Source organism: Equus asinus, chromosome 12 (genome assembly GCF_041296235.1).
Source record: "Equus asinus isolate D_3611 breed Donkey chromosome 12, EquAss-T2T_v2, whole genome shotgun sequence".
Taxonomy (NCBI): Eukaryota; Metazoa; Chordata; class Mammalia; order Perissodactyla; family Equidae; genus Equus; species Equus asinus.
In genome coordinates, this window is record NC_091801.1 from 74,384,472 (window position 1) to 74,405,266 (window position 20,795).

General features: G+C 42.7%; 1 protein-coding gene across 4 annotated transcripts in view; it reads right to left on the reverse strand.

Annotated features, from left to right (window-relative positions):
- ADCY8 (adenylate cyclase 8) overlaps nucleotides 1-20,795 on the reverse strand; it is a 216,254-nt gene that overhangs the window by 29,925 nt on the left and 165,534 nt on the right. For 2 of the 4 annotated variants that reach the window (XM_014831341.3, XM_014831339.3), the window contains 3 exons: nucleotides 19,120-19,209; nucleotides 8,443-8,615; nucleotides 1,482-1,560 (listed from right to left, as the gene is read on the reverse strand). In XM_014831341.3, the coding sequence (XP_014686827.1) occupies nucleotides 1,482-1,560; nucleotides 8,443-8,615; nucleotides 19,120-19,209 (342 nt within the window). The remainder of the gene's footprint in view (nucleotides 1-1,481; nucleotides 1,561-8,442; nucleotides 8,616-19,119; nucleotides 19,210-20,795) is intronic. The other 2 variants (XM_014831342.3, XM_014831340.3) reach the window with 1 other exon arrangement.

The window sequence follows — 20,795 nt, forward strand, 5'->3', positions numbered from 1 at the left end:
GAGAAGTGGAAAGCTTGGGTTTTGGAGACAGCACTGGGTTTGAAGTCTAGGTCTCTCACTCGCTAGCTGAGTAACATGACTTTCTTCATCTGTAAAATGGGATGGATAAGAGCCACCATTCTGGGGTTGTTGCGAGGATTAAATGAGAGAGTAGAGGTGAAGTACCAGACACATAGTAGGAGCTTGGTACTTAGGAGCTCTTTCCCCCTTTTCTTCCTTGCTGAGTTTTTAAATTACTCTTTTTTTCTCCCTTGACTACATCTTACCACCCCCTTTATTACAAATAACTTAAATATGTGTCTCTGGGTTCCTGGAGTTTTGGGCTGCTTCATCCCTGGTTTCTCAGGGTTTGTTACCTCCCCGTTTCCATGGTGATTTCTCAGTGATATGTTTCTATTTCTGCTCTAGCTGAAAGTCTTCCTGTTTCGTTTTTCTCCTTTTCTGGTTAGTTTTTTTGAAGTGCACGCAGGGTGAAGAAAGATGGACCAGGCTCCAGGGCAGGGCGGTGAAGCTGGCAGGGCCTGGCTCTCCCAGGGAGTGGAAATCTCCCCAAGTGATGGACATTGTCGCATTAGCAGTCTGAGTCCACATGGAGAAGTCCTACTGACGACAGCAGGCGATACCTCTTGGGTGAAGTGTGATATGATGCTCCCAGGCAGAATAATTTCTTGCCTCTCTGACTCTTGACGTCCTTGGATGGTCTGATCCACACATAGCATGACCCCCATTGCATTATTTAGGGTCTGCTCTCCTCCAGGAGAATGGAAACCTTTGGGGCCAGGGATGGGGTTTTGGACATTGCTACCCACAGTGCCCACCCCAGATCCTGGCAGAGTAGAGGCTCCTAAGGAAGTGGCATCAATACAGTAGGCACTTTATCTACTTATGAGAACTCAACAATGAAGCACTTCCTCTGCTTACATAAGGCAGTGCGCAAAATGCTGTGCACAAGAATCTCAAATGATTTTTCTAAACAGCCCTATTTAGGGATTACTGTCTTATTTTAGAGATGAAGAAACTGAGGCTCAGAGAGATAAGTAATTTTCCCAAGGTCACAAACTGCTGAGAGGCAGTGGCAGGATTAGAACCCGGCCTCAGCCCATCCTCGAATTTGATCGTTTACCCAGTACAGCACCCACCTTCTACAGTGATGACTTTATCCAGGCAATGGAATCGGGAGGGATCCCAGTTTGCCTCAGGTGGAAATTGCAAGCTCTTCTTTTTTTTTTTTTTTATAACAACGTTCTCTTTGAAAGAGAAATACCTAAAGGGTGTTAAAACCGCCTTGCTTTCCAAACCATCTTCTCCCGCTTAGTTTTTTTCAGGCGGTCTTTATTAGGAATTGAGTCATTAAGAATCATAACTTGCTGCAAGCAGCTAACAGTCATTGGCTGCAAAGAAGAGCAGAGACTGTGGGATAGTTTTATCGTAACAGGAAATGCCAGATAACCAAGGGTAGTTACAGTGAAATGTTGGATTACCTGCTGTCCGTGGTAGAACACAGCAAGGAGGAACATGGCCATCAGCAGCAGCGACGCCTCCTTGGTCCCCAGGAAATCTCTGTTGGAAGAAGACAAAGCGTCTCTATGGATGTCGTGACTTGCTTTCTATCACCTGTGCTATTCCCCCAGGTTTCTCCACCTCAGGCGATGCCCCTCATCCATGCACCAGGTGCTTGAGCCCCAAACAAAAACAAAACTAGAAGTCAGTCGTCACCACCCCAATATCCAAACCCTGTTAGCTTTTCCATCAAAATATGTCCCCAGTCCATCCACTTCTCTCTGTCTCTACCTCCGCAACTGAGTACAACCACCATGATTTCCAATAGGCTGTCCATGTTACCCTCTACTATCTGTTTTCTCCACGGTCATCAGAATTTTTTTTTTATCACATCACTCCCTTCTTTTATTGTCTCTCGACCACAAGCACAAATATACTCAGACTCACTCAGGAGTGACTTAATCCTGATGTGGCTTAAGGACACAACGGGGTCATCATAGATGAGATGCAGTGCGTAGAGGAAGGAGTAGAGTGAGCATTAATATGGCTGCACCCGGGCAATCTCCAGCTTTCCCTTTTCGTTTCTTGATGGAGACCAGTAAGAGTAGCATGGGGCTTCAGGAAACAGGGGCATGAACCCAGCTGCCAAGACCAGCTTCTCATCTAGCTTTATGCTAAAAGACCCTCCCAGCTAATACAGGGCCAGGCCCAATCCAGCTCTCCAGGCAGAACAGGGATTTTGGGATGGAAATGTACTTTCTTTTGGGGAGGTGCTATGTATAGGGGGACCCAGGGGAGCAAGGCCTCTGTGGGCAGGAACAAGATTCAGGTTTGTGAATTCCTAGTTCCATCTGCTTTCCCTTGGAGATAAGATGCTAATAATAGGTAATACTCATTACTGTGTTTCTTTTCTATAGCCCCAGCCAAGCACATAATGATGGAGCAGCTACTGTGTACCAGGCACATGCTGGGATACAGAAATGAAGAGAGCACATTGTCTTTGCCCTCAAAACAATCCAGTAAAGGAAAGAATCAAATAGACAGATAATTTCATAATGCAATACGCTCCTTGATAAGGATACATCCTTGTTGCCATGGGAATACATGGGAAGAGAAAGGAACCAGGCTGGATGTTCACTGAGGACTCAAGAGCTGAGTGTTAAAAGGTGATAAGTCCTCAGGAGGAAAAGATGGGGTCAGCTCTATAGGGACAGGACAAACATCTTGCTTAGCTAGCTGGCTTAAAAGCTAGTGGCACATGAGCTTGCTTCTAGTGGTGGTGTTTTAAACAAATCCCTCGTCCACACCGTTTAGTTTGAATGGGAGATGCCCTAGGTTTAACTCCTCCTGGATATACCCGAACTCCTACTCCGACCGGCACTTCTGATATTCTGTTCTTTGTGATGTAGAACACTTTTCTTAAGCCCAGCAATTTATCACTTAAAACACGCTTTCAAGAGCTAACATAAATACTTCTTGAGTCATCTTGAAAGCAGTGGTTGACCAAAAGTAGAGAGATGACCAGATCAAACTCAGAAGAAAAGTAACATTATTATGAAGGGTCTTTGAGGCTTTAGAACGTATTTCAGATGGAAAAAATGTGACCTGAGTGAAGACTGCAAAATTTGCATAGTAAGTCAGCTGGGCCAGGGAACATCCAAAGAAAACTGGGATTCGAATTTAAAAGGATTTTTTTTTGTACTTCCACGATTTTTTGAAGAACTTCCAAAGAGAGTCAAATGGCAGAAATCTGTACAAAATTGTAATACTTTGCTTGATATTGGGTGGCAGAGACTTAAAACCAAGGACATTTTGAACTAGTTTATTTGTACTAATAAAATCACTGAATTAATACTACCATCTTTGTATGCTAAGAAAAGGGAATAATTGAGTGAAAACACATGCAGAATAATGTAATTCTCAGGGCTATAACAATCTTTAGAGATCATGTTATCTGATGTCTCAGAACAATTAATATTTAATTGGAGTGTTACTCGTTACAAAAGTATTTATGCTAATTGTAGTGAATTTGGAATCTAATAAGAAAATATAAATTGTCCTTAAGTCTACCACCCAGAGAAAACAATAGTTAATACTTTGGAGCCAACTGAATGTCATTTCCTTTTCCTCCATGCAAAAATATGTTTACAGATTTAGGATCGTGTGGTTCATACTGTTTTATAACCTACTTTTTCACTTAGCATATGCTAGGAAAATAATTTCAAGTAATTAAATACTTTACACGTGAGTTGGCTGGGTCCATTCTATTCCATATTGTGTATGTCATACATTACATGAAGTCCCCTGCCAGACTTTTATTTTACAGGTAGAAGACTGAAGCCCAGGGAGAAGTCACCTGCCCGAAGTCACACAGCTGATTTCTGTGAGAGCCAGGATGAGAATTCACATCACAGACAACAAGCCCAGAGCTTTAGCCATTGTGCATCTGATGCCAAATTTTTAGTTTAGCTATTAGTTCCAATTTCCCCCCATGAAACCCAAAATAAACCAGCCACCTTGAATTTCTCTCTTACCGTTTTGCCATGCTAATGAGTACGTTTGCTAAGTGCTGATTTTATGCCGTCCCTTTAATAACATTTTACATACCTTGCCTGATTTAATTGTCATATCAATAATTAAGATACTATTATCCCTATTTTAGTAAAGAAGAAACTGAGGTTTGGATGTTAAATGATTTGCTCTGGTTCACAGATCTAGTGAATGGTGAAGGCCGGCTATCAGTCCAGAGCTCAGGAGCTACCATGCCCTCTGATGTGCACTTACTTGCAATTGTCTGCCCCTAAATCCTTGAAGATGGAAATAATGTCTTATTCATCTGTGAATCTGCAGGGCCTAGAAAAGCCTGTAGCAAAGGTATGACACTTAAGTTCGAAAGGAAATCATGCTTACAGGATGGAGTACACACAGTTTAAGGGCAATGGTGGGCAAAAATCTTAGAGGTTGTTCATAGATGACACTTAGCTTACCGTGAATCGGTGTTGCAATGTGATTCCAAATGAGCTGTTTCTTTCAGTCACTCATTCACTTAACGTTTCATTCAACAAATATTTAACTGGACACCTGCTGCCAGATACTCTACTACGTGCCAGAAATATGAACATGAGTAATGGTCCTTGCCCTCAAAAGCTCTTATTCTAATGGAAGAGGAAGACATGGAAATTAATGATTGCAACGCAGAGAGAGAAGTGCAATGATAAAAAATTATGTGTATGGATTAGCAAATGAGGAATGATTAAAGAGGGCTTCACTGACGAGGTTGTCCTTGAGTTGGACCTTGAGAATGATGAGTTGGAAACAGTCAGGGAGATGGACATACCAGGCAGAAAGAAGTAAGTAAAGAACCTCACTTGGTAAACAGTACATGGTTTCCCATGGCTAGAATACAGCCTATCAATGGTGACCTGTAGAGTTGTAGGAGATAAGATTGGGAGAGTCCGCAGAGGCCAGACCAGGAAGATCTTTGAAGTCCTTGATAAACAGGTTGAACTTTTAGCTTCTCAGAGGCAATAGGGAGCCCCTTATGTGTTTTAAGAAGGATAATGAGTTGACCAGATGGCTTTGATGGCTTTGAGAAGGACGAATTGAGAGTGGACGCTGGGAGATCAGTTAGGTGACAGCAGAGTAGAGATGAGACTAAGATTACTTCTAGAATAGCAGAATTTATGGTGTGGAGGGGGTATGTCCAATAACAATTGTTAGCACTAACCAAATGCTTATTTGATGTGAGGCTCCGTGCCAGGTTTCCATCATCACATTTGATCTCTCATATTCCTACAACATAAGAACTATTATTACCCACTTTACAGATGACAAAAATGGTGCTTCGAGAGGTTAAGCCACTTTTAATTAATTACCTTAAGACCACAAAGCTGGTTGATGACAGAGCTGGGATTTGACCTGAAGTGGTTTAACTTCTAAACTTGTGCTCACAGGTGTTATGATGTGGTGCTTCCTTACAGGGGATGCTGAGCAAGATGAATCTCTAGGGACTGTTTTGGGCTCAGTGTCATCCACTGAGATGGGGTTGTTATGGAGAGGACCTCATGAACAGATTGGGAGACGCCAGTCTAGAGTATCTGGTACCATCTCAATGGAGATGCAGGCAGGTTGCCCCATGCAAGGTTCTCTATACTTTCTATTACCCAGGTACCTGACCCCCAGGAATAACCAGCAGAAATGTCCCTGAACCATGTGAGTTCCTAAAGTGTTCGCTAAATCTTCAACAGCATGAGCAACCTGTGCCTGCCAACCAGATAAACAGTGACTATTGACCTGTTGATTTATAATCAACTGAGCAGCTGAGAGGGAAGGCTGAAAGAGCTCTTCCATTCCTTGTTAATTTAGTTCCGTTGATAGCAAAGTGTGAGTCAATACAAGACCAACCAATAACTGACCTTGAGTAAGGAAGAAGCTGAGAAAAGCACCTGAATGTCAGCAGCAATGAGTTTGGGACTATGTTTACTTTCACAATCTTGCTTAACAGTTCAACCACCAGCTTTTACTTAAGACCTCAAAATAGAGTTCAGAACTAAACCTCTTCCTAAGCAGGAAGGAGGGGATAGGAACGAACAGATACTCATCACCTACTATGTGCCATGTACAGCAGAGCCTCACACAGGCCCTGGAGAGAGTAAGATTATTCCACTTTAGTGATGAGCAAACTGAGGTCCAGAGATGGGAAGTGATTTTCTAATGCAACAGAGCCTGGATTTGCAGCCAAAGTCCTGGCTTGTTCTATTAACGTGGTGTTCCCCTTTGAATGAATAGATTTTAGATGGTTTAATTTTTATTTTTACCACAAACATGGCCTGTTTTGTTCATACATCTCTTTCCCCTCTTTTGTGCTAGTTTCTGCGTGGCCGTGGGACATCTGTTGTCACTAACCATCCACTGAATTGAAACTGTTTTGACTTTCGAAGAACCCTGGGCATGTAGTGAGAGATTCTTCAGTCTGATTTAACAGAGGTGTGTGTAGTATTTACAAAGATGGACTTTGGAGCCAGAAAGACCTGAATTCGAATCCAGATGTGCTATTTATTGGCATGTGCACAGGGGTATTTGTTTAACCTCTCTGCGCCTGTGTTCTTCAGGTTGTTGCCATGAGGACTGAACAGGGAAATGTACCTAATGTGTATGATGCAATGCATAACAGACACAAATTAGCATCCAGAACTGACAAGGAACCTTTGCAAATCCAGTAAGAACAAGGTAAACGACCTAATAGAAAACCAGGCAAAGGATATGACCTGACAGTTCATCTGAAAACAAACCCAAATGGTCCATAAACAAACAAAAAGATGCCCAAACTTACTTGTGATCTGGGAACTACTAATGCAAACAAGGAAATAAAATTCACCCCCCCAGTAGATTCAATAAGAATTTAAAAAGTCTAACAACGGCATAGGTGAGAATGAGGAGCAAGAAGACCACTGCTGTCAGGGAAATTGTTTTAACTGCACTGGAGAGCAATCTGGCAATATTTTAGAATGTGGAAAATGCAGATACCCTACAACCCAGCAAGTGTGCTCTTAGATATAAACCCCAGGAAACAACCCCATTGATGGTCACTGGAGCGTTTTTTAAATGGCGAAAATAACAGCCTGAATGTCTATTAATAGGTCAAAGAGTAGATATATTTTGGTATGTTCATATTGTATAATATGTACATACAATAGCTAAAATGAATGATATCCACAGATATCAACGTAGATAGATCTAAAAAAGACAATATTGCATGACAACAAACCAATATTATAATTTATAGGTCTAGACATAGTTAAATATATATTAAAAAATGGATGGAAAGAATATAAATTAAGTGCATTAGAAGTTGTCTCTTGGGAGAAAGAGAGGAGAACAATCTTGGGGAAGGGAACTCCAACAATATCTGAAGTGCTTTTTTGTTTTATAAATGTAGAAGTAAATATGACTAATTGTTAGCATTGCTTATTTCTAGGGATTGGTTCATAAATGTTCATATTATTAGCATCAGCTGTATTTTCTCAGGCTTCTTAGATTATCTTGGTCTCATCTTTCTCTCAGACTGTTGGCCACTCATTCTGGCTCAGTGAGACCTGTGTGCTTCCTACACCGGAGGCCAATCAGCCACAGGTTCAGTGTCTGGCTCTTTCCACCACTTCCAGCTCAGATGAAGCTCCATATTGCAGGCGTGGAGTCTGGTTTCCCCACGGGCTGCAGAAGAGGCCAAATGATATCATCAAGAAGTCCATCCAGAGAGTCAACCGTGACTAAGGGAGACGGGAGAGGGAAGGAGCCAGCAGACAAATTCCTCTCCCTTCCTCTGTTCTGAGACACCTTTGCCCACCTTATGGCCCATCCAGAGGCATTTCCATTGAGTGGATCTTCCAAGGCACCAGCTCAATCTCTTCCCCACTCACGTGGCCAGCATAACATGGCATCAGTTTACATTTTCCCTTCCTTTCACTGCCCTGGGGTTGCATGAGCCCTTCAGCCTTGCCGCAGGCTCTGTTCTCTAAGAAATCTAAGCTTCAGACATTATTTTTTTGTATTTTTCTGTATTTCAAAAATAATAAAATTCAAGGATATAGTAAGTTCTCAAAGCACAGTGGTTGCTATTATTAATATCGTTACAGCCAAATTGTAAGGAGACCCTACAAGTCTTGGAGCTGTTAAAGGAATTATGCGTTATTAGGTTTGGAGGTGACCTGAGCTATTATTTAGTTACTATTTAGTCCAAACTTTAATTAGTTAGTTAAGGTGTCATTAACATAAATGATAAAACTGAAAACTAGGGATTTCACCTAGACTTGTAAACAAGAGAGTACCTGAGTTGAGAACTCTAAGTCAGTATCCAGTTAGTCTCCAAGTTTCAATAACTCTACATCCCTCACTCCCTGTGGAAAGTCGAGCACTTTCGAACATGCCACAGTGGGCACTTACTCTCCACTGTGGTTCAGGTTGTCGTAGCGCAGAAAGAGACCTGCATAGATGGTCTCGGTCAGCAGGGCGTAGATGGCGATCATGATCAGCAGCACGGCCAGCTTCAGGACAGAGTTCAGTCGGAGGAAAACCGCACAGGTCACCATGGCCAGCACCCCAGTGAAGACAAAGTACTGGAAACAGAGAATGGAGGTGGTCAGATTCAACAGGAATGTGGGAGGGTCATTCTCCTCCTCATGGACGTGGATAGGTCTCTTTATACAGATGCTTGCTGTGCATCTCCACTTGGTGGTCTCAGGCCATCCTCAAATTCAACAGATCCCCAAATGAACTCATCCTTGCCTTACCACCTCCCAAACCTCTGTTCCTTATTTTGGGGGAGTGACTGACACCATTCTTTAAGTCAGAAACCTTGGTCTCATCCTTGTTGCCTTCCTCCTCCCCACATTCCACAGCCAGGTCCTCCTAAGCTGGAGATTCTACTTCCTTAACAGCTCTCCCATCCTTCCAGCTTTCTCTTTCCACCTTGTTTCTGTTTTAGTTCTCATCTACAGTTTCGGAATAGTTTTCTGGCAGCTCTGCCTGCTTTCAGCCCCCAATCTCCACCGAACAAACACTATCATTCTCTACCCAGTATTTGTAAAACACAGATCTGATCATGTTACTCCTTAACTTGAAGTCTTTTCATTGCTCTCCATTCCTTCAAATTATGTTCTCCTTTCTGAATAGAAAGCTCACAAGGCCATCATATATCAGGTTTCTTTCACTTTCCAAACCCTAACATGTTCCAAGCCTCACTCTCTACTTGCTGACTCCCATCACTGAGTCCCGTGTCTCTAAGCTTTGCACCCCCAGTGTCTGGTTGCTCACATCTCATCCATGTGACTAAGCCTTACTCCTGTGATGAATGTTAGCTCAGGTGTCCTCTCTTCTGAGAAGCCTTTGTGCCTATCTCCAGGCATCTGGATATTGCCTCATTCCTCCATTGCACCATTCACAGCCCAGCGTAATATCTATCACCCTGTATCAGAAGTAGCTATTCTAAAATCCAGTTTGGAAGCACTCAAAGGCTGGAATATTGGAGTGGACCCTGTGTGTCACTCCACCCAGCCAGATTTCAGCCTTCTGTAGGAAGCTTCTTAGCCTATTTCCCTTACAGAAGTATCCCAATATATCATTCTGGATGGTAAGTTTGGATTCTGACTATGTGGTGGGAAAAAAGAATAAAACTTACATTATCAAAGGCCCTTTTGGTGGCAGTACGTTGATGCTTATATACTTTTTCTCTTGTAATTTTCAAAATAAGGAATCATAATTCTCATTTTACAGATGAAGAAACTGAGGCTCATAGGTTTTAAGTAAATTGTTCAAGTTCTTGCAACTAGAAAACAGCCCCTAGGACACCTGGATACAGCCTGTCTGTGTAAATGTGACTCTAGTGGGCATACTGTGCTTGATAATTTCTAAAATCCATTCTAGCCTTGTCATGCATGACTCTTTGTAACAACCAGTTATTTTCACTCTCTTATTACATGAAGAGACAATTTCTGTGTGGGAAGAAGAGATCAGTAAGAAATTCTAGAAATCCCTGACAAACTACTGAAGACATGTTTATTGACTTCTTAAGCCAAACTGAGCCATTAATGTAACTTTCAACAAATAGCAATATCAACAAATGTGGATAGCACCTTGACTGAGCTCCCACTGAGGGTGAAGCCCTCATGTCTTTATGGTGCACCGGGTAGACACAGAAATGAGTAAAGCCCTGCCCCTGCCCCAATGACCTCAGTGTCTAGGCATCCTTTACTTCTGTCTCTTCCTTTCCTAATAAATCCAACTATGTCCTTGTCTCAAATGGATGATAAGCTTTCTTCAACTCTCCTTTAAGATCTCCCCTTGGCAAGATTTTTAGATAATTCATCTTGATGCCTTGATGTCATCATTTTAACAAATAGACGAAAGATCTGAGAGGTCTTGTTTCATTGCTATCTGCATCACAATGAACTGCTGTGCATGGTTTTGTCAATGCAAATTGTGAATCACGTGTTAGATCAAAAGCTGTCAAAATGATTGTGCTTTTGAGCAAAAACTTATGAGGGCACAAGAGCTAAACTTAAAAAGTGTGCAAAGGGTTTATTGAGTGCCTACTGAAACAAGGCATGGTGCTAGGGCGTTGGAATTGAATGGGGAAAAAGAGATGGCTCAGACCTAAAGGAGGCTGTGGTCTAAAACGTGAGGCAGACATGGAAACTCCAACAGGAATACACTGTGGAAAGTGCTCTGCCAGCAATTGGACCAAATGTGATGGGAGTACAGAGGCAGAAGGAACACAAATTTGGAGAAGGATTTACAGGAGAGGTGAGTTTGAACTGGACCTGAAGGATGGGTAGGATTTGACACAACAGAAAATGGAAAGGAAAGAACATTCTGGGAGAGAGAATGGCATGGACTCAAAGGTATAAAGGAACAAATCTCTTGGAGAATGAATTCCTTGAGTATATTAGAGAATCATCTAATTAATCATGAGGAGAACTAGCAACATAGGCAGCAGGTAAGTTTCACTGTGCTGTCCTCCTCCTTTCTCCACCAAGACTTCTGAAAGTATAATAGCTAAATACAGTCATACATTTGCACAATGGATTGATGGTCTTTCTTTTTGTTGCCTCAACCAATTGTGTTAGTATGCTCTTGCCATCTCCGCCACCATCCTCCATTCCATTGAAATGAGTCACCCACTCACTGCCTTGCAAGGTTTAGGTAAATCTCTACTTTCACGTATAAAGTTGGACCTTACGGTGATGCTATAACCATGGGACATCAAAGGAAGGACGTCCCTGGACAAATAACGTCAGGAGCTTCTCTTCTGCCTCTTCTGTACCTTAAATGAATAGTAGGGATGGGACCAAGAAATGGAGAAGAACAGGAAGCTACAGGAATATTATGCCTTTGTGAAAGCTTTGTGAAAATCTCTCTCTTTTCGCTGGGTCTGGACCCACGAACTGCATGTTTCCTATAACTTGGGAGGATGCTGGACCCAACACAATTACTAAATTTCTAACAATTGACAAATAGTTTCTGTGTTCCTTTAAGTCACTCCAGGATTTTAGCAGGCCCTCAGCTCCTAGAGTGTCCTCTGAATGGATTCTAAGTATAAGGGGTTCCTCAGTGTGGTAGGGCAGAGATAGGAGGCAAAGCTACATAGCAAAGACTCTCATATGTCCTGCTGAGAAGTCTGCACTCTACAGTCCACAAGGAGCCATGGTGGGTTCGTAATGGATTCATTTTACTCATCTAATTACAAACAAATTGTGCTGTGGAAAAGTACAGGATAGATTGTAATTAAAGAAGGAAAGTTGAAGACCTAAAGACAAGACTGGGGACCTAACCACAGACAGCAAGAGATAAGGGGTTGGACAACCTTGTCTAGTTTTATGTGGAGGTGAGGAAGACAGTTGAGTCAGAAATGGCACTAAGGTTTCCAGCATGGATTAATCTATTAACTAAGAAAAAAAACTACAGAAAAAAGATAGAGGAAAAGGAATGAATTCAGTTTTAGGCTTTTCAAGTTTCAGGCATTGAAAGAGTGATTCACTAAGGGCATCTGCTGAACAACTACAGACACGAGGCTGAGATTCAGAAGATGCACGGGGTCCAAAGGCACACATTTAACATTGTTCAGCTGAACTGAGAGCTTTAGAAGAGACCACTCAAGCAGAACATGAAAGATAAAGACAGAAGATACAGTGACTAAAATTTAGGGACTAGCATGTTTGAGGGGCTGTGGAGGAAGAGAAACGAGAATATTGATTAGGGATGGTTGGGTGTCTGAGGGGGAGAATTAGGACACGGTAGTGAACAAATAGATAGCTCTGAAAATAAAAATCTCCAGAGACAAATATTTTCAGAGGAGTCTTTAAAAAGCAACATAGAAAATGTTTTCAGAATAGTTTAAGACTGGAAAGCAGGACATAAAATTTTATATACACTATAATGAGAACGATGCAAAGTGTGTACACAGACATGACATGGCTTTCAAGTGAATTATTTCCTTCTGCAATGCCCTTTAATCCGATTGTAACATGCAATATTAAATGAGACAATGAGTTGAATGCACTGATTTGGAATGACTCCCTGTATTCCCAAGACCTCTGTATCCCATACAGTAATGGGGTTCTCTGCTTCTTCCTAGATCTTTTGATGATGAAAAATAATAATGCCAGGATTTGTATGAGACACGTTAGATACTGGGCAAAGTTTCCAGCAATCTTTGGTAAAGGAAACAGACAAGCTGTGCCTTCTAAGGGAAAAAGAGACCCAATAACGACACATCAGTTTTGACCAGAAAAAATAGAAATGCTGCAATGGGCATGAGCACCTTGGTAGCCAAGTTAGGAAAAAGAGGCCAGAGACATTTCAGTAGCCAGGCTGAAACGTGGTTGGGAGAAGATGGACAGATACCGAAGACGTGGAGACGTGAGGCAGCCCAGGTCCGTACGTTAGAAGAACTCTAGGTGAGACGGGGCCATCAAATGGGGTGAGGATGTCCATGCATCAGGGGTCAGTTGGTGGAAGGCAGAAGCAATAATAATAACTAAATATTTCTTGAGCACATATTCTGTGCAAGGTACTTTATGAATGACTTTATGTGCTTCCTCTTATTTCATTCTTACAAAAATTCAAAGACAGGTACTATTCTTATGCTCATTTTACAGAAGAGGGAAGTATATATAACACTTCTCTGCTTCTGAATACCCAAGGTTTTCTTCTCTCAGATAATATATTGACTTAGGAAATTACAAATAAAACAATTTCTTCTAAGTCTGTACTGAAAAAAATCGGAGTCCCACGTGATGACAAAGTGTTATGGGGAGCAATATCTGACTCTGTTTGCATGAAATAAGCATTTTACAAACTAAACCATGCATTTGTTATTCTACAATTGTTGATTCAGGACCCACTAGGAACCAAGAATTTTCTAGGTTGGAAGGCACCATACTGATGTCAGGACATTGTTGTAATGTATCATAAATGGCCTCAGCAATATGCGCACATTCTCCTCTTAGAAGAGGAAGAGGAGGAAGCATTTTACACAAAGATAACTTGGAGAAGGGCTTGGGCATCTACCCACACACGTCATGCAGACTGGACTGTCTGCGTCCATTTGGTTGCTGACAAAATCCCATGGCGTTATGAACTCAGAACAAGGAGAAAAGAGAGCAGACACATAATTTTCAGAAGTCACTGTCGTTCAAAGAAAAAATCCAAACTTCCTGATTCACACAAAACCTAATTCTTAGCAATGAGACACGCATACGGCAATGTGGTGTACACACAGGCCAAGGACAGAGGCTGCTCTCCTTCTTCCTGAGCCTTGACTCCCCACCTGGTCCACGAATAAGGGTGTCATGAACCTGGGCTCGCCATAGGTGCTGGGTAAAGGTAACCAGCCTACTTTTCAAGCTTTTCACTGTTAGGTAGGGGAAAGGGGCCTTTTTTTTATGTGTTTGGTGCTCTGGGACAATCTTACTGTGCTTTGGCTTAGTCTAAGATTGGGCTTTGTTTTCATATTAGAGGAAAAAGGGTGAATGCTCCCTAGTTCATTATAGTTACTAGTTTAGATCTGTCAAAACTGAATTTAAATTCCACATGTAGAAGTGATGTTTATATCTAGCTTGTTTTGGGGGTGGATGGACTATTTTAGATGTTTCCTAGAAGCAACTGTATCCTCAGTTAATACTTTAACCTCATAATAATTCCCAGGAAGACACATCTATGTTAGCAGGGTCCCCAAATGACGACTATCACAGTAAAACTATGAAGCAAAGCCTAATCAGTGAGCATACAAATAGCTCTTTCTTATGGAAAGGCATCACAACACAATATTTTTAAAAATATAAGAATGATGCTTATCTTGATGGTGCTTATTGGTCAATACAACACAGTCACCTTGGGGAACTATCTGCTTATCTTTTTTTTTTTTTAAAGATTTTATTTTTTTCCTTTTTCTCCCCAAAGCCCCCCAGTACATAGTTGTATATTCTTAGTTGTGGGTCCTTCCAGCCATGGCATGCGGGACGCCGCCCCAGCATGGCCCAATGAGCGGTGCCATGTCTGTGCCCAGGACTCGAACCGGCAAAACCCCAGGAACACGAACCTAACCACTCGGCCACGGGGCCAGCCCCTATCTGCTTATCTTGATCATTCTTTTTCAACGACTGAGCTCACATCTTTGTAGATCATCATGAGAGATCGTTTTTGAAAAACAGTCTCTCTGTATTTGATTCCTAAACAGTGATGTCCAACCAGAACACACATCTTTGGTGACTTCCAGAAATTAAATTTGTTCCCAGAGGATAGACACGTGGATTGTTTCCAATTTTTGGCTATTACAAATAAAGCTGGTATGAACATTCATTCTTTTCTAATATAGAAATATACATTTTAAAATATATTCTAATGTAAAAATTTTGCATTTTTTCAAACAAGAAGTTTATTAAACAACAAGATGCTTGACTAGAAAGGAAAACTATGCAGGATTCATTTCTTTTAGAGTAATTTATCCCACTTCAAGATAGATTGCCCTACACGTTTATTTCATTATCTGCTTGGACTTACTTTTGTTTTTGTAACACAAAAAAGTAAATGTTTTGAGCTTAAAAAAAAAGAAGAAGAAGAAAAGCCTTTTTAGACTTTCAGTCTTACTTTTAAAATTTTTTAGGAAGAACCAGAGCGGCATATCGTCTAGGGGTAATTACTGTATCACTGACGCAAGATCCTTCTGACTACCTAATGCCCCATGGATTAGGATGTTTTCCATTCTGGCTGGTGAGAAAAACACTCTTTGCAGCCCCGTGTGAGCACCAGGCACTAATCCTTCCAGACAGTTCTTTCCCAGCATCAGTTTCCTCACAGAGACAGAAGCCTCTGCAGCCCTGTGGGTTTCTGGCTTCTCTCTGTTAGTGTGTCTTGCAAACTATGGCCACCTTAGTCTCCCCAGATTCTCAGCTCTGTCTTCTCAAATCAGGGAGTCCTCTAGGTTCCACCGGGCTTCCCCCAACCCCAGCCACATTCTGAAGACTCTCTCACAGCAACCATAGAGCTCAGGCAATCCTAGGGGCCACTGCATTTGCTTCCTTTTCAGAGATCACTGTCCTTCATTGATGCCCAATGTCTTGAAAATGACTGTTTCACATATTTGTTTGTTTGTTTTTAGTTATTTCAGGCGGGCAGGTAAATCTTGGCTCTGCTACTCCAGTGGAAACAAACCTTTTTTCTTTGGCTCTCAGGGGCCCTTTAAAACTATAGCAAGCTCTGATAATATAGTTAACTATTTACTCAAATGTGCCAGAGCATATAATAAAGGGGCTTGATTCTAAAAGGAAAGTCTTCTCACTGAGCCTCCGGAGAACCATGTTCGGGTGTTTGAGATACTGATCCTGGGAGTTGGTGCATGTGATTTCCATTCATTTTACCAACCTACGTCTCCTCCCTCCCTAGACCACTTCTCAATTCATAGTTAGAATGTGGCTTTCTTCACTGTCATTTCCTGTCTCTTCACTCTTTTTTAGTAATTGGCCAGCTCCAATTCAGAACCAAATTATACTTTATACCGTCTATTACAACAGCCTCTTAGGTTTATATCACATCAGCCAGTTTCACAGCATCCTTTTGGACTGAGCATCGTTTCTCATGGGGTGAGGGAGAGAGGTCAGGTACACAGATGAGGAAACCACGGCTCAGAGAGATGAAGTGATTTGCTTGGGGACACTTGTGAGTGATGGGGGGCTCTGCAGATTAAGCCTTTTAGGTCTAAATGTCTGACTCCTTCTAGTTTAGTAGACAAATCCTTAGGTAGAGAAGCATAGCCGTTTGCATCAGGATGGCGAATGGTGGGTCAAATCAGGTTGTTGTAGTAGCTGGTGCTAGAAAGCGTCCAGATCCCCATCCTCTTAGGCCAGTGGGATTCCTGCATCTGGGGGATCTCAGGAGTTGCCAAACTATAAAGGGCCATATAGTAAACACTTTGGGCTTAATGGGCCACACCCTTTCTGTTGTAGCTACTCATCTCTGCTGTTGTGCTCTAAAAGCAGCCATAGACAATTTGTAATAAATGGGTGTGGCTGTGCCCCAAGAAAACTGTATTTACAAAACAGGTGGCAGGTGGAATTTGGCTTGTGGCCACAATTTGCCAGCCCCTTGGCAAGACGACCCTTTGGTTGTGGGAGGAAAATATTAAAACTCTGGTTCATTTATGTTATCTCATTTTTTAATATTTCTATTTTTGAGTATGTTTCATAATGTACATGACACATTACCACAGTGGTACAGGTGTGTAACTTATAGATAACCGTATATTGACAGTGCAGGCTCAAACCTTTTTACTGGAAATAATAAACAAATCATGGCTGACATTTAATGAGCAGATACTTTGTGCCAGGTGTCACTCTAAACACTTTACATGGATTAATTCACTTAATCCTCACAACCACCCATGAAGAAGGTATGACTTTGACCCCTATTTTACAGATAAGAAAACTGAGGCAGAGAGATGAAGCTAGGTGATCAAAAGCTTACCCACCACTTTCTTAGGATTGGCAAGTCCAGGAGTAGTCCTGAGTTTGGGAGCTCAGGGTTGGGGTCAAGGGCATACAGTTTTGATTTAGAGTGACATGGGGGTCTAGATGAATAGTTTGTGAAGACTACCTTCATGTCAGATGACATGTTAGAAACTCAACATTTCTAACTCATCTAGGCAGGCACCATGAGAACATGATATTCCTTAACTCCACAATAACCCTGTGAAGAAGGTATTATTTTCCCATGTTACAGATGAGGAAGCTGAGGTTCAGAGAAAGTAAGAACTGATCCAAGATTCCATGGCTAGAAGTGAAGAGACTCAGTTAGGGATGAAATCCAGCTTTGGTCTAGTGCTAAATACCTGATTTTTGGCCAACTTATGCCCCTTGGGACACTCCTCATGCCCTCCAAGCCATGAAGTTCCCAGGGTGCTGGTGCCTCAGAGTCCACGAAACCGGAGCTGGTCCTTGGTGAGTGGGAGGAAGTCTCAGATCATGTGGTCTGCCCCGTGCAGCCCCCAAATGAGGGCTAGTCCCGTCCAGCCCTGGACTTCCTTAAGAAGAGCCTATTCCTCCCTAGGGGCTGAGCCTGGCTTCAGAAGTGTGGGCTCAAAAATAAGCCAGATATGGTTTGAATTGCAGTACCAAATCTTCACAACTGAATTAAGATGAGAAGGACAGAAAGAAGGAAGGACGAAGAGAAGTGACGAAGAATGGAAGTCAGGCAGAATGGCACTGAGCAAGCCACTTTCTGAGCCTTAGCTTCATTATCTATAAAACGGAGATGGTCACAGCTTCTACCCTGGACATCCTGAGGATTTAATGATGTTATGCATATCAAGTAGATGCTCTATACCTGAGGTGGAGGGTGAGGCTTTCTCTCCATTTCAGAACATTTCTCAGACCAATTCTGGGGCCCAGACGAGACAACAGAGAGCCTTTCTTCCACCCAAATGTCGGAGGGGGTCTTGAAGAACAAGAGTCTAACGAGAGTCCTCAGGGTATGGGGTTGGCTGGGGTCCGCTGGAACACCACAGCTGTCCTCCCTCTTGACCCAGAACTTCTGTCTCAGTATGCAACGGTCTGGGCCATGGCTAGTCAAGCCTAAGATTCAACTTTCCCCAGCATCTTAGGCTGACCCTCAAGGCCCAGGGCCAGACCAGTGGCTCTGTGGCCAAGAGAGGGTCAGAGTTAGGGTCAGACTTACATTATGATGGTGGGTGTCCTGTTGGGACACCCCTGAATCCTGTGGTGCTCTGCACACTTTCTATACCACTTTGATTTAAGTTTAGTTGTGGTTTTCTGCATTTGTGACTCACCAGCTTCCTTCCTTCTCTCTCCCCTTCCTTCCTTCCTTCCTTCTTTCCATCCTTCCTTTATCAATGTAGCAAACACTGCTTGAGCGATGAGTCTGCTCTCTGCCCTATACTGGAGACAATGGCACATTCTGCTATAGAATTTGTGTGTGTGTGTGTGAGAAAGATTTGCCCTGAGCTAACATCCATTGCCAATCCTCCTCTCTCTGTTTTTTTTTTCCCTTGAGGAAGATTAGCCCTGAGCTAACATCTGTGCCATTCTTCCTCCACTTTGTCTGTGAGATGCCTCCACAGCATGGCTGGTGAGTGGAGTAGGTCTGCACCTGGGATCCAACCCTGCAAACCCCAGGCTGCCAAAGCGGAGCACATGGAACTTGAACCACTTGGCCACAGGGCCAGCCCCTCTGCTACAGAATTTTAAGATGAGTTAAGGGAAATGCGTAGGGAAGGGGGAGACAAAGGGAAAGAAGAAAAGAGATAGAGGAAAAAATGAAGAAGGAAGAAAAGGAGGAAGAAGAAGAAGGGAGAGAGAAACAGGGAAAGTATAGAAATGGAAAGGGAGGTAGAGAAACGAGCAGGACAGAGCAGGGAAGCGCAGAAGACGCAAGGAGAGAAGGAAAGACAGCACAGGAGAAGAAGAAGAGAGGAAGGAGGAAGAGGAAGAGGGGGGAGAAGGAAGAGAGGCCTGGAGCGTTCTCTAAGGCCCTTCAGCCAGTCCTGCTTATGTGGAGCTGGTGGAAATGTCTGGGCCCAAGTCTCACCAAAGGGAGCTCGTGAATAAATACCTCTGGGTAGGAGCAGATATCTGTAAACACAGCTGAGGAATTGAAAGTCAGGTTCTTCAAGGGTATCGACTTGTCAAAATCACACCACAGCTGCGAATTAAAAAAAAAAGAACAACAACAAAAAACAAAAAAACACAGGAACAAGAAAGTCAGTGTGAGTGCTGGAGATGGGGTAGTGAGCTATCACTGCTGGGCTTCCGCGGAAGCCCGGGGCAGCCCAGGCCCTCGACAGGGCTTGGCTTCAGGATGGAAGTGCCAGCTGGGGTCTCCTCTTTTATTTTAAAGAAAGCACTGGCTCAGAAAAAGCATTTGCAAGCCAGGCAGGAAACCAGGGTAAGACTGCTCTGTTGGCCCCATCACGTCGGGTCACTCATATGTGCTTTTGGGGCTCAGAAGAGAGAGCCAGATGGCAGGAGAAAAGGTCTGGGGTGCGCTCACAGCCTGTCTCCACATCAATAGCTGGGGGGATTCAAGGAATCTGAGGGCGCACACATTTTCCAGAAAGACTCTTAGCGTTGGACTGGTGGGCATTTCCGAGGCCAGAAATTGCTGCAGGAGATTTTGTGGCGCTCAGAAAAGAATAGTTACCGTTGCCTGAATGCCTCCTCTGTGCCAGACACTTTGTACAAAAAGGCCTCACAACCACCTTGTGATGTAGCTACTATTTTTATCCCCATTTTACAACTGAAAAATATGAAACTCTGAGAAGTAAAGTAACTTGTCTGGGGTCACTGAGCTGGTGAGTGGTAGAGCTGAGATTTGAATGCAGGTCTATCTGACTCCAAAGCCTCTGAACTTCCTACTGCATCACTGTGGCACAGCTGGCCCCAGAGGGAACCTTGATCTAGAGTCATTGGGTTTATTTACAAATCCTGCACCCTAGAAATATCTGATTCTTCAAGACTTGAGGTCCTGGCTACAACTTCACAGGCCGTGATCAACGATTCTATGTACTTCCATTTTCAATTGCCATAATCTATAAAATATTCATTAGATGAGGAACTTCATTATATTATGATTTCTCTTTTCTTTATCCCATAGAGTCCCTTATTACAAGGCCAACCACAGAGCTTGAGCACTTTAAGCAGCGTAGACTCTTAAGTCATTATCGGGCCAATTTAGACGATGGATTTCAGGCAGTATAAGCCTCCAGAGCACATGCTGACCATTGTGGGAGTCCACAATTTGGCTTCCTGAGCAACTGGAGACCCTCCCTCAGGCCCAAAGGGCACAATGATGGTTTCAGACACCAGATGATGCCTCAACTAGCCTCTCTCAATGTGCCAAGTTCAAAACCTGGAATCAGATAAATCCACCCCTAAAATCTAGATCCTTAAGTCATGGACAACACAGACTATTTTTATATAAACAGAAAATGCCTATCGCTACAATGTTACCATTCTAGAAAGAAAAAGAAATCATTAAAACATGGATCACCAAATTAAAAACAATGATAAATATGGCAGTTGGAGTGTCATCTGAGTTCGATGTGTCACATCCAATATGAACTCTTAGAAAGTCATAGGCAAGATGCTCAACCTTCCTGAGATGCAGTTTCCTCATCCATTACATGGGAACAGTAATACCTACCTGTAGCACACAGTAGGTGCTCAATAAATGACAGCTATTTATTGCCATGTTCCCCACTCCCACTCCCAGAGATACGACGTAGCATA